General features: G+C 37.6%; 1 protein-coding gene across 1 annotated transcript; it reads left to right on the top strand.

Moving 5' to 3' along the window:
- Positions 1-7797: 7797 nt before the first annotated feature.
- Positions 7798-13423, top strand: LOC120556797 (protein phosphatase 1 regulatory subunit 12B-like). The gene is made up of 5 exons (XM_039796525.1): positions 7798-8146; positions 11293-11309; positions 11461-11590; positions 13143-13244; positions 13415-13423. The coding sequence occupies exons 1-5, from the start codon at positions 8051-8053 to the stop codon at positions 13421-13423; spliced, it is 354 nt and encodes a 117-aa protein (XP_039652459.1). The 5' UTR covers positions 7798-8050.
- The last annotated feature ends 285 nt before the right edge of the window (positions 13424-13708 follow it).

Here is a 13708-nt window from a genome sequence, read left to right as displayed (position 1 = left end):
AATATTTTGTTATTATGTTCAACATCTTATAAGACGGAACACTGGGCAATCAATTCAATTTAAAGATAAAGATATTTTTATTTGTTTTGAAGGCAATGAGTTGGACAATGATGTTACTTATTTTGTTCAATTAATCTTGTTATTGGGGAAATTCCACATTCACAAGAAGAAATGGGCGGACTCCAAACCAAGCTTTGAACACTTTTTTCAAGAACTGCACCAATACAGAAACACTATAAGAGACATTAAAAATAAGAAGGCAATAAAGACTGGAAGTGTGTTTGAAAAATTTCTCATGTACTGATGATACATTTGACTTAATATGTACTGCACTTTTCTTTTCTACTTTTTTATTTATTTTCTACATATATTTTTCTTTGTATATGCACCTCTGGTATTGACTTTTTGTGTACGTACTGGCGATGTACATATGTTCTTTACAAAAAAAACGCTATGACACAATTCTTTCAGTCACTTTTTTATATTTTTTATTTCAGTCACTTGTAGTGTGTGCCATTTAGAGGCTAAATTAGAGGATAGTATGAAGGAAAATGTTGGTCAGTGGTTTTATTTTGAAGACTGTTTTACAACCTTGTCTTTTCAAAATAAAATATCTTACTAAGGCAAAAATAAAAATGACACCTGTTGTGTTTGTATTCATGGTACACATAATTTTGTATCACAATATTAATATAGTACATTTTCTGGATAATCAATTGAGAAACAGTTTGAAATGTCTGTGTTTGGTTAGTGCAAGAGTCCTGCTTTGATTTGTAACACTGCCCACAATGGCCTAATACACCCAGAGATATTCATAGGACCACGGTATAAATTTAAATTTATATTGTCTCATTGGAGACTGTATATTGTCATGCACAACCCTAGCCTACTTGGTACACCAATATCACAGCTCAGTCTGACATAAATCAATGACAAGAACAGATGTCAAATGTTTAAACTGAAAACCACCATGGCTAAATAATTTCTCTCACTCGCTAGACTGATAAATGTTTGGGTGTGGAGGAGAAGATCTTTGCGCTGGAGAAACAGCCTCAGGAGAAGGCTGAGGTTGCAGAGGAGTTCAGCCAGCGGCGGCGCCAGGGAGGGTGCTGTAGCTACCCCTAGGTTTGCCATAGCACCCCTTAGCACCCCCTAGAACTTGCTGTGGTTGATTTATAAATAAATAAATAAATCGTTAATGTGTAAATAGTATAATTTATATTTGAAAAATGAATAAATACATTAATAAAACAAACAGATTATTTTTAGGCTAAAAATACAGGTGATCGTATTCGGCCAAAGGGTGCAGCACACATTGAACTTTTGACCTTACTTCGCAGTAACGTATTCACAAAGAAGAAGAAGAGCTCAATATTTGGAGACGTTAGGATTAGAGAAGTGAGTCTAACGCCAGCAATGGATCGTTTTTTACTCCCTAAACGTCAAGGTGTGGAGACTTTATCAAAACCTGTAAATGAGACTGAGAGATATGGTGACCAACCGGGACGAAGAAAAGCAGCCGGAGGAAGATGACCTGACCACGGCCGTGATTGCTGCTGAGGATGCTTAACGTCACCCTGCTGTAAATGACATTAGACCAGGGGACCGCACAGCCAGGCCACAGTGGGTGAGTGATCTGATAGTGGTCCATGCAAGAACTTTACTCTTATCTCTGTCTCGTAGAAGAGCATTACAGTGAACATGTGTTTTACAGAAATGTGAATAAATGGATCACCGAATCTAAAGTTATACAGCACACTGGACATCGGTTTATTTTTAGCCCAGAACACGTGTTCACCCTCAGTGGCTTATTTAGATATATTAAGTCACTACAGATATGACTACAGTATTTTGACCATACATGCAAGTGTGAAAACTGTGTGAGGATACATGCGCGTTTTTTTTTTTTTTTTTTTGGTATTTTGTGCCTGCTGCATTACTCTTCTGAGCCACTGTATGAGAGCTGCAGTAATGATTCTTTGAACCCGGCTTGTTGGCTGGTATTTGAAATATGTTTGGTGGGCTAATCAGTGTTCTATGGTGCTGTTGTATCGGCAACTTTAAATCAATCTCTCTTGTTCGCTTGTTTAGTAAACCGCGGCGGAGGTGGGTGGGCATCTGCGCAAGTGTGTGTAATGTTAGCCTATTTGTGTCAAGGGAACCTCAAAATTTCAGAGCACCCTCACTGAAACGTCCAGCAACCCCAAAGCACCAGCAAAAGTAGTTCAGCTCCACTACAGCACAGCTAGAAGATGTTGAGGAAAAGGATGAGCAGCAGGATGAACATGAAGCAGAGGATGAGGAGGACAAGGACGAGGCAATGCAGGAAGAAAAGCCTCTGGAACAGGAAGTAGCGGGGGGGAGGGAGAAGAAAATGACAGAAGAGGAAGAAGAAATTACACCAGAAGAGCAAAAAGACGAGAAAATTACAGAACAGAGTGAAGAGTAGGAGGTTGCTGGGTTGACGGCAGAAGAGGAGGTCACAGAAGAGACTGTAGACGATCACGTTTTGGCCGAGTTTTTGGAAGAGGAGTTCTCTGAAGATGTGGGAAAATAGGGAGACTGTAGAGGAAGAGTCAGCTGACTTAAATAGTGAGGTCTTCATGGACGAAAATGAGGACAGGTAGTGTCACTTGTAATGCTCCTGTAAATAATTAGTTCACAAGACTGTGTCTTATTGAGATTAATAGGGACCTTTTTTACAGAATTTTGTAGAACTTTGATAAATGAATAATTCTTGACGTTTTCCTTCTTTTCAACATACATATGGTCTCAATAAAAATTGCTTAAATTGTATTAATTTAAGTCTTGACATCAGGTATTGATATATGATTGCTGTTGTTAGTTCAATATGAAATATATAGTTTAGTCAGCAGAAACATGGGAAAGGTTAAAAGTAAACAATAAAAGTCACGTAAAGAGCAACGGGTTACCGAAAGTAAAGGGTTGATGAAATTACATTTCAATCAGGAGAGACTTCGTTGCAGATATGCAAAGATTTATTGTACATATGCATAATATGAAATGTAATAGAGTCTTTGGAGATTAGACTCCATCGTTATAAAATCATTTTTTAAAAGGGGTAGAGAAGCCAAGACATTTTCCCCCGATGGAGCCTAGACACTGGTGATGATGGAGAAGGAAACCCGAAGACCGAACGAAGGAGCGGTCTGCCGGAAGGGGACTCCGGATGCGGGTGTTTGACGATGACCAGAAGTGGAAGGGGAGGAGGAAGGTTGCACGTTTGCCTGAAAAGACAGCTGACAGCAACGGAAAAAACGACATTTAAAGCAGGATGTCATGCTGTGATTGGATCGTGAATTTTGTGGCCAATTCTGGTTGGTTTACTGAAAAGTGAATGCCTCTAAACAGCTGAATAGTTTTAGGAAGAGAGAGCGGTGATTAGAAGTCTTCCTGAAAGAATTTGCGCTGAGCTTCATTAGTTATGTAAAGTAATTTTAACAAACTTCCTATCACTCTGTTGTAGAATTGGCATGTCAAAAAAACATTTGAAAAAATTTTGAAATTAAATGAACTATATTAATTAAATTAACATGACAAATTACACATGACAAGATGAGAGTATGAAATGTCAATAGAGTTTTGCAATATGAAAGAGAACATGAATGTGACTGTACTTACAGCTTGTAATTTAACACACGTACATATGTAGCGCCCCTCTCCCTGAAGTTATTTATGGTACAACTGTACATTGTGAGTACATATGATTCCATCGGTACATACTGTTCTCTTGTCATGGAGCTCTTTTGTGAAAAGGTTAAAGTTCTATGTCCTTCCAGCAGGTGGTGCCTGGTCACTACTATAATGATGAAGAATAATCAACAAATGTGAAAGAGGAACCAAAAAATGTTCTTTCTAAAGAGGAGATCTGATCATGATTTTTATCTTGGTTGTAAGATTACTAAAAGGGGAAATCCAACAACTAGCTACTGTACATCTGGCTTCATACATTAGCTTTCTCATGTTGTGTAGACTACAGTTACCCTTGATTGTGAAGAAACAACCATGTGTCTTTCATTTGAAATCACTCTTGGGTTGCCATGAGGTAGCATTTTAAAGACTTAAACACTTACGTAAGTGTAGTAACTGCCCAGACAGCAGTTGACAGTTGGTCTTTTTTTAAATTTGTATTAACGGGAGTAATTACATTACTTTCTCAGGACAAAACCTCAAAAAGGGGGGCATGATAGCCAGGTGGAAACAAGCTGATGCATGGTATACTCAATGGAGAACAGTTATCAGGTGTTGTAAGGCAAAACCTAATGGGAGGTTTAACAGTTAAATGTTAAATGCATAATGTTGTTAATCTTAATGATAACATGCTTAAACAGTGTTTAGCTCAAAATATGGGCAAGAATAGAAATTTGTGAAATGATTTGTCTTATTTAATTCGGTCATTAGATTACAGCAGGCGCAGGGCAAGACTTGCACTGCCAGCCTACTCTGACTCAGGGTGGAATTGATTAAAGAGACATAAAACGAGGCACGTGGTGTGTACCACCTGTATCACCGAATGACCTGTGCTAACATAATGAACTCAACTATGTCACGGAACATACTCCAAAAGGTATGTAAACTCGTCTTAACTGTCAACACATGCTGCCTCAGCTTGATTAAATTAGAACAACAGGTCTAACCCTAAGCACAGTATATTTGTACATCTGACCAACCTGTTGTTTTTTTATACACTCTTATCTCACTCTAAACACAAACCCATGCGCGCTTGGCCATCTACAGCATGCATTTACATTTTACTTCTACTTTCTGATGTACCTTCTACCAGTTTTAAATTGAGGAATTACCATTTGTTACCGTTTTTCCTCAGTTGCTTTGGTGCATTTCTCACATCACTATTTACATTTGCACAACAGTTAATGCAGTTCTCAAAACAATTAGTACAAACTGCAAAACCTAGTTGATAACCTGCAAAAGCGTGTCACTTGCTCAAAATGGATAGCTCATTCCTCAAAAGCAAGTATTCATGTCAATGAAAGTGTCAGTGTCATCAAGATGAAAAGTCCTGACACCATTGTTTATGAACAAGATAGTCAAATGGCTTTGTCATGTTTTCATTATGACAGTTTACTCTGTAAATGTTTTCCAATGCAAAAAAGTCAGATCTTGGTGACACTACTTGAAAATGCTCAAGACAGCACTATATAATATTTGCACAGCCATTTTAAAAATACAGTAAAGTTACACATTACTGTATTTAGTGAGGTAAATGACTACAAGACACTGACTATGTATGTTTCACATTTTTCCTGCATATGCTCTTTGCAAATCTAATTTGTTCACAGCATTGTGCAAAAGAAAAAAATACACCCTTATTTATAACAAACAAACTCCCTTTGGGTACAGCTGTGCACAACGGTAAACAATATTGCAGTACATATTTGAACTGAACATACAACATACATAGTACTGTAATCATTCATGAACATCCAGACGTTCCTCTCTGTCTTGCCACATATTTTCATCTACATCACAGCGAATATCATCTCTTGCAATGCAGCGAGGAAAGTATCTACTCGAGCGGCGAATCCACCCTCTGCAGGACTCTGCTGTGATGTCATCACATGCTGCATCCATGGCTGCTAGCAGGGCCGTTTGGGTATGTGGATGCTGGTCATATACCTTCCACCTTCAGGAAGAGAAAAAATCCTCTATTGGATTTAGGAATGGTGAGTAGGGAGGGAGATCACAAAAACTATCACAACTTGTCCTGTGTAACATAATGCATTTTGGACAACATATTGTACAGTATGCACTGTGAATACACATACACAGAACTGTCATGTAAGTGTAGTGCATGACACTACACAAAGTAAACCATTTACAGCACTGAACATTAGAATATGCATAGAACACATACATGTTTTACCTGTACATACTGGTGACGGATCTCCTTCACTCTGTCGCTGTTCCGTTCAAATGACACATTATACAATTGTTTCATGCGCATTTCATTCCTCCTAAGCACTCTGTCAATTGTAGCGACAGAAACAGATTCAATATTCCCAAAAACGTTGTCATCCTCTATAACAGCACTTTGTATCTCTCTCAACCTTATGGCATTGTTTGCAATCACAATTGCACTAATGGCTTCCTCTTGTTGAGGAGTAAAAATACACCCTCTTCCACCTCTGCAAGATTGTCTTGCAATCTTGTGTGGTGCTGAGTAAAATTACAGTAAATATGGCAAATCTTTACTGTAACACTACAATACACTAAATGTGTGATGCAGTAAAGCTGTACGTCTAAATGTAAAATGTACAGTGACAAATTATTGTTCCACTGCAAGCTTCATGTATGACACAATGACAGTAGTGCAGTGCAGATTGTTTAGTGCTGAATTACTGTTCTCCTGACGAAATGTTTGAATAATTGAATTTACAGTGGTTCTCCCAACATTTGGCTGCACCCTACGACCAGCCTCAGCCATTGTGAGGCCGTGATTGACAACACGATCCACAATTGTAGCCCTGATTTTGTCAGGGATCCGCCTATGTACTTGGCCTCTTCTTCCTCTTCCCCTATTTTGTCCCCTTCCCCTTCCTCCCCGCACCCTCACTCCTCTTCCACGAGGCTGACCTTCCATTTCTGTGTCACAGTATTGTAGAAATGGAACACACTATGTCCTGCTTGGTTAATATATGTTTGTAAAGTGGGGGTTTATGGGATTCAGCTCTGACAGTGATTGTAGAGAAGTGGCTTATCATTGGTTGCAACTAATGCTTCACACATCCCTTCTCATCAGTGAAAGCTGAGATTCACCTGAGAGAAATTGTTCAATTTAGGAGACATTTTCAGGAATTTTTTTTTTTAAATTAGCTTGACAGATTTTGACAACTAGTTCAACATTTTTGTATGTAATGACTCAAGCAATGAAATGAGGACTATTAGTTTTATATGGAATGACTATTCAGCATTCACATGTATAGTTAATTTTGACTGACATGACATAAGCAAATGATAATGTTATAAAACAGCAGAGAGTTGTATGAAAGCAATTGGTGCATGTCCAAAAGCATTTGCAATTTGTTGGAAGGAATGAGAAACTGCTACTATGATGTGCACAAATGACTAAATGTTGTGGAGGTTGAACTAACTGTTGTGCAAATGTAAATAGTGATGTGAGAAATGCACCAAAGCGACTGAGAAAAACTGTAACATGTGTTAACATGTGTAACAGATGTGTAATGTAACATAGTACATTTACATTAGTACTGTACATAAGTACTACACTATACTTACAGATAAAGATTAATACAAAATATAATCAAACTAATAAATGATTATGTATTATTATAGATTACTGTAAGCTACCCAGCATTATATAAAGTAGTTAAAACTTTACCAGCTGCAACATCAAAGTGATGTGCACACAATGCATCATGCATATAATTAAAAATATAAAGGAGTACTTTTACTTTTGGTACCTTAAATACACTTTGATGCTGTACTTTAACATTTTAACAACAATTAAGGTATTTTACTTTAGGTCTACTTGTATTTAAGTAAAATATCTACTTCTCCCTCCTCTAGTTGTTTCTCCTTTGAAAAAACAAAAAAATTCTAATAAATCAGTTATTTTTAATGCAAAGGGAAGTACAGTGAAAAGCACCCTTTCCTAAATACAGTACCAAAATGAAATACACACTGTGTAAGCAAATTTCACGTTTAGACCCAGAGTCCCTGGAGAACCCGTGTGAACAATACTGCTGTCAGATCCTTGTGTCTACACATACACACTACAGCCCGCCTACTCCCTAGTCCCACCACTTCCTCCACAGCTCTCACATTTGTGCAGTTCTTTCACGCTCATCACATATTCAATGTCTCACCATCACATGAAGATCACATTTGCTCACTAACTAAGGAAACAGCCACATAACTTCATATCAGTGGATTATAAGTAGGTTTCTCTCTTTGCTGCTTTTTGGTTTAAGAAGAACTTTTATTAAAAAAAAAAAAAAAAAAAAAAAAAAACTTTGGACCACATGCGGAGGCCAATAGCTCGGGAGCGATGTCATCTCTACTTTCTCACAACAATGATCAGCCACGCATCAGAAAGTCGCTCTCTGACTCCTCTCCAACTTCATCTACCACCAAGAGCCTGAGGGTAAGGCCACATTGTTTTTAAGCTTTTCAGTGTCTGTTTAGTTAGAGGAAATGCCATGGTTGACACAATGCAAACACTAACATCAAAGCTTAGACATTGTCAAACAAATGTCTGCAACAAGCCACAGAGGTATTCCTGTGTGTGTGTGTGTGTGTGTGTGTGTGTGTGTGTGTGTGTGTGTGTGTGTGTGTGTGTGTGTGTGTGTGTGTGTGTGTGTGTGTGTGTGTGTGTGTGTGTGTGTGTGTGTACACACACATTGGCAGATCATTTTAGTAGCCTACACGATCAATGGAAAATTATGTGTAGCCATAAATGACCTCTTACTGCCTCATTTGAAACAAAGTCCTTTTTTGGAAAACACTGTTTACACATGACAGCTGTTGGAATGCAACTAAAGATTGGATCTAATGTCCTCTAATCCACTTTACACTGTCTATGGCACTATCGCTTTCACCACAATATAAAGAACGTATTGCAATACGTTCTTTATATTGTGGTGCAATAAAGAAACTGTATACAAGTGGAATTTCTCAAGAGATGATGTACTCAAGTGTTTCCGTAAAGCTATGACATCATTGTAGGCATTTATTTCTATACTTTAATTGACAATTAATCATATATAAACAATTACAGATGGTGTCATTTCCATTTGCCAATTCTATCAGTGTATTATTTATCAAAGCATGCTGATTTGAAGGACGCTAATCTTTTTACAACTTTAAACTTTAGAAACATTTTAATGGATTTTAATGTTTTGGGGGGTTTTAGATTTGGGAATTTGCCTCTATCCCTGTTAGTGTTCAATTGTGGTTACATGGTACGCATCTTGGCACCCTATGACACCCCAAATAATAAAGTTTTTTTTTTAAATCTCTTATAACACTGACATGCTTCTAAAAGGTTCATAATAATTCACATTAAGTGGGAAATGTTGATGTAAATGAGCATGGAGGAACAAAACTTGCAAGTTGAAACCAGGGAAATTGTAATGATCAGTTAGTCTTATTTGTTTATGTTATCTAAGAATCCACTTGGGAAAGATTGATGGAGAGACACAGAGAGAGACACAGGAAGAGAGAGAGAGAGAGAAAGAAAGAAAGAAAGAAAGAAAGCAGGGGGTGAAAGACAGAAAGGATGACGGGGAACAGAGAGGAGGAGGGGTAGAGTGCTTAGGACTGGCTTGTGGGAACTCAGAGGCAGTATTTCTGGATGTTTATCTCTCTGCTAGTCCTAGGGGAAGCTCACATTTTCCACTTGGGAATAGCTGGTCAGCAGGCAAGAAGTTCCTCTCAGGATCTAGAAAGGCTGGAGGACAGCTTAGTGACAGAGTTGCTCACATACATGGTACACAAAAGCCTATGTTTCCATCAGCATCTGTTTATATGTGCTGTTGCTTAATCTAAACCAGAGCTTTTTCCAAGTCTGCATACTGTATATCATTAATGACCGTTTACCGAGCATATCCAAGTGTCCAGAGAGAGTCTTAAAGGAGCTGACATCAGATTCTGGGGAAGATCCAGAGGTCTTGTAAATGTCTGAGCAGAGGCATATCACTGTGTTTACACACAGTGTCTGCAACTTAAAGCCCTGTTACCTCTTTATTGAAATCCACTTGCCATTTCTATGATGTAGTTAGACGTGTAAGTGTTTAAGCAGTGTTCACCAGTCTGATTTTTGCTTTAGTTCATGTGACTGTCAGAATAAGTCTCTAGGTTTAAAACAATACAGTACAATGCAAAATGGAACTGCATGTACTGAATTAAAGTTATGTCCGCAGCAATATTCAGTGCAGCAAGATAATTACCTCTTCTTAGTTAATACTGTTTTGAGGATGGATACCATTAGTGAGTACAATAAAAACTAAAAGACCAAGTCATATAAGCTTTTCCTATGAATATGTTGAAAGAGTGTTTAGATAAAGAGGATGGGTTCAGCATGTTCAGAGAGGATATGGCAACACTGATTTATCCCCGCTGTGTACTGTTTCATATCTTAAAGGTCCCATAGCATGCTCATTTCCGGTTGATACTTGTATTTTGGGGTTCTACTAGAAAATGTTTACATGCTTTTTTTCGTTTTAGCGCCTGTATCTTTAAGCCCCTCTCCTTAAAAAAAAAAAAACTGTACGTAATCATACACTGACCTTCGCAGTTACCAGATGAAAACCAAATGGAACACCTATGGGAGATTTTGTTCCAATGTGTTAGACAGCACTCTCTGCCATCATCATCAAAAACACTAAGTAAGAGAATTTATATGGAAGTATAGTGTTCAATCTATGCTAGCAGCTTATGGTGGCTGAACACCGTCATTACAAGCAGTGTGAGTAAAAGCAGTGTTATATCATGCTACATTTTCTCATCTTTTTAAAGGGAGTGTGAGTTTTTTATTGTTTAGCTGGTCTTCTGCTAGAAAATGTCTCACCAAGGAATCCCTATAACCCTTCCAACTTCAGCAGACAATAATGAACACATTGTGAAAGCCACTGCCAGAGCTATTACCTTTTTTGGATGTGTTTAGTTATCTCTGCTTGTCAGTTTACTTAAGGAATCACTTCCTCTCTCCTTCTTTAACTTGGCTTGGTATTTCAGACTGCCATAAAAACCCTTTATTGGAAAACTGTAAAAAAAATAATAATAATAAAAAGTCTTTCATGAGGAATTCCTGGTTAGGTCACTTCAAAGAATCACTCCACTTTTCTTTCTAAATTTATTGATAAGGAATGCACTTGCTGATTGTGAAATATTAAAATATGTCCTGTGTGCATTGCGACTGCATGTTTACAATATTATGCAGAGGAAATGGTCAACATGGTACAAAATGCAACCTCGTTTGTGGATTTGATTCCACATGATACCTTATAAATCTCACATCACGACCAAACAGCCTGTCAAACAAACGATGAAGTCAAGCTGTGTGATGTCATTATTTGTGCAGTAATGAGCATCTGCTGACGTTAGAGGACGGGTCATGAAGGGGTTTGAATGACTTGTTTAGGCCAAGTAAGGTTTTAGTCGGGACTAAGTACCTTGGGTAAAATAATCAAGATTATCCTTACAAAAAACAAAAAAAAACATTAGAGTGGTTGTTACTTTTTTTCATTTTGGTCAGATAGCCAGTTCTAAAACATTTCTCCTCTCTTTTAGCACGAGAGACTGTCGAGGTAAGCAAATCTAATTCACACCATCAATACATACAAAAGAAGATTCTATTATTGCCTGAGAGAATCAATCAGTGTCTCTGTGACATTAAGCTCTGACAGTAACTGAGAGAAGCTGAGTGTCGAATGGTTAATACCTGTCTTGTGTTTTCAGATTGAGCTCGTCTGATGTCTCCAACGACACGTCAACAAACCACGCTGAGTCCTACTTCTTACGGCGGGAGAACAGACTGTCTGCAAGGAAAAAGGCAGAAGAAGAGACAGCGAACAATGACTATAAAAAGGCAGGTGATGCACTTTGCATGTTGAGAATATTTCAAGTGACTGTTTTGGTGCTAAAGTAACAAAAAGGAACTAAATGTGATCACTTGACAATTAATAAACTCGCTTAAAGGCGGGGTTGGTAACTATTTCCAGTATACACTTTTTTCTTATGTATATATATATATATATTGTTTGTAATGGTCTTTACACCCCGACAGCAATAAATAACGTATGGGCTCTGAAAAAGGAATGAAAAAGATCCGTCATCTGTAGCTGCTGTAATCCCGTAAAAACACCCACTAATCACTGTCTAGCGGTCATTTTGGAAAGAACCAATGAAAAAGTGAGGATACGGTTTTGAAACCATTAAAAAAAATGAAAATGCTATAAAATTAAATAAAACACCAAATTTAAATTAAAGTAATCAATTTTACCAGCGAAGAATGTTGCATGGGTTCCATACAACATGCATCCATATATATTTGGTTGAAAGAAACCCATATTTCTGATATAAAAAAACTTTGAAAGCGGGTCAATTGACCCGTGGATAGCACAAGGGTTAAGCACATTTTCTGGATAAATTTTTTTCTGTTTTATCATTGTAAATTCAATATCTTTGGGTTTTCTGACTGGTGGTCACCCAAATAAATCTATTTGATGGCATTATCTTGAAAATTATGATAGGTATTTTTCTCCATTTTCTGATGCTTTATAGACTAAATTATCTGTTTATAAATCAAAACAAGCAGTCTAAAGCCATGTGAAGCTTCTTGGGCACAGCGGTGCTTTGAGCTAAATGCTAACATCAGCATGTTGACATGCTCTTCCTGATAATGCTTACATATTGATATTTAGCAGGTACCATGTTTACCCTGCTCAACATCTTAGTTTAGCCGTTAGCATGCTAAGTTAACATTTGCTATTTAGCACCAAACAAAGCCAAACACAAAGTATAGCTAAGACCGATGAGAATGTAATTAGTTTTGCAAACAAAGCTATACACCTTTGTGCCAATCCAGTCAGTAGATGTTGAAATTTCACTGAATGAGTGTAAACTTTGACCTGTTCATTGTAACGGACCTTTTTCACAGCAGACATTTTGACTTGTCACAGTAGGAAAACCACAGCTGAGATTGATAACCTTAACGATGGCTCAATTCCATCAAGTGTCCCAGTAAGCTATTTCAGTGAGTCAGCATGCACAATACCAGGGCCTCTCCTAAGTGGAATGCAGCCATCACTAATGGTTTTGAATAGACCTGTGCTTTTCCTACTATGACATGTCAACATGTCTGCCGTGAAAAAGGTATATAGATACAATGTTGTGAAACAACCAAAGTCATTAGGATTCATGATCTGGGCACCATTAAAATACCTTTACCAGATTCCATAGTCGTCAATGGGGTGATAAAAATGTCAACCTCATGCTCAACAATGAAACTAAGTATTAGTTGCATACTAAACTGTTAAAACTGCCACACAAACTGTGGCAGTTGATGTCAATGTCTGTGTGCTGTGAAAACAATCAAACACTCATTTGAAATGCTGACAAGTGCATATTTTATGATGTAGATGTATGAAAAGGCAGTGGCTACCAATCAAAGACTCAAGTCCAGGCTGGAAACAAGTAAACAGGAACTGGCCATGATTCAGGACCAGCTGCAGAGAGCACAGGTACAATACACACAGTTAATGTACAGTACCTAATTCGAAGTGTGAAAGAACTGAAGGAAATGGTTGCTGAAGAGGCAGTTTAAAAAGTACCCAAAAGTTTCTGCAATTCAGGTTTTTCTTGTCACACAGAAATGTATCCCATATATGCTATGTTCTCGTTTTGATATCAGGTAATGTAAGAGAAATGTGACATGAAAGATAGCAGTTATACAAGGAAGCTGCAATGTCATTACTGTCAGATTGCAGGTCTGAATTTTGGAATAATAACAGTGAGCTGCTTTAGAGTTGCTGTGTGCATATTGAATATTTTTACATCAACACTTGGGCTCACTGTTCCGAAAATGTAGCACCCATAATCATACAGTTTCAAGGATAATCTATGTCTTTTGATTAACCTTCATTGTTATGCAGAGGAAAAAAAAAAAAAGTGGGTAAAAAAAATGTTAAAAAAAAAAAAAAAAAAA

Source organism: Perca fluviatilis, chromosome 4, assembly GCF_010015445.1.
Source record: "Perca fluviatilis chromosome 4, GENO_Pfluv_1.0, whole genome shotgun sequence".
NCBI lineage: Eukaryota > Metazoa > Chordata > Actinopteri > Perciformes > Percidae > Perca > Perca fluviatilis.
Note: the sequence above shows the minus strand (reverse complement) of the source record. Positions and strands in the feature narration are given on the sequence as shown.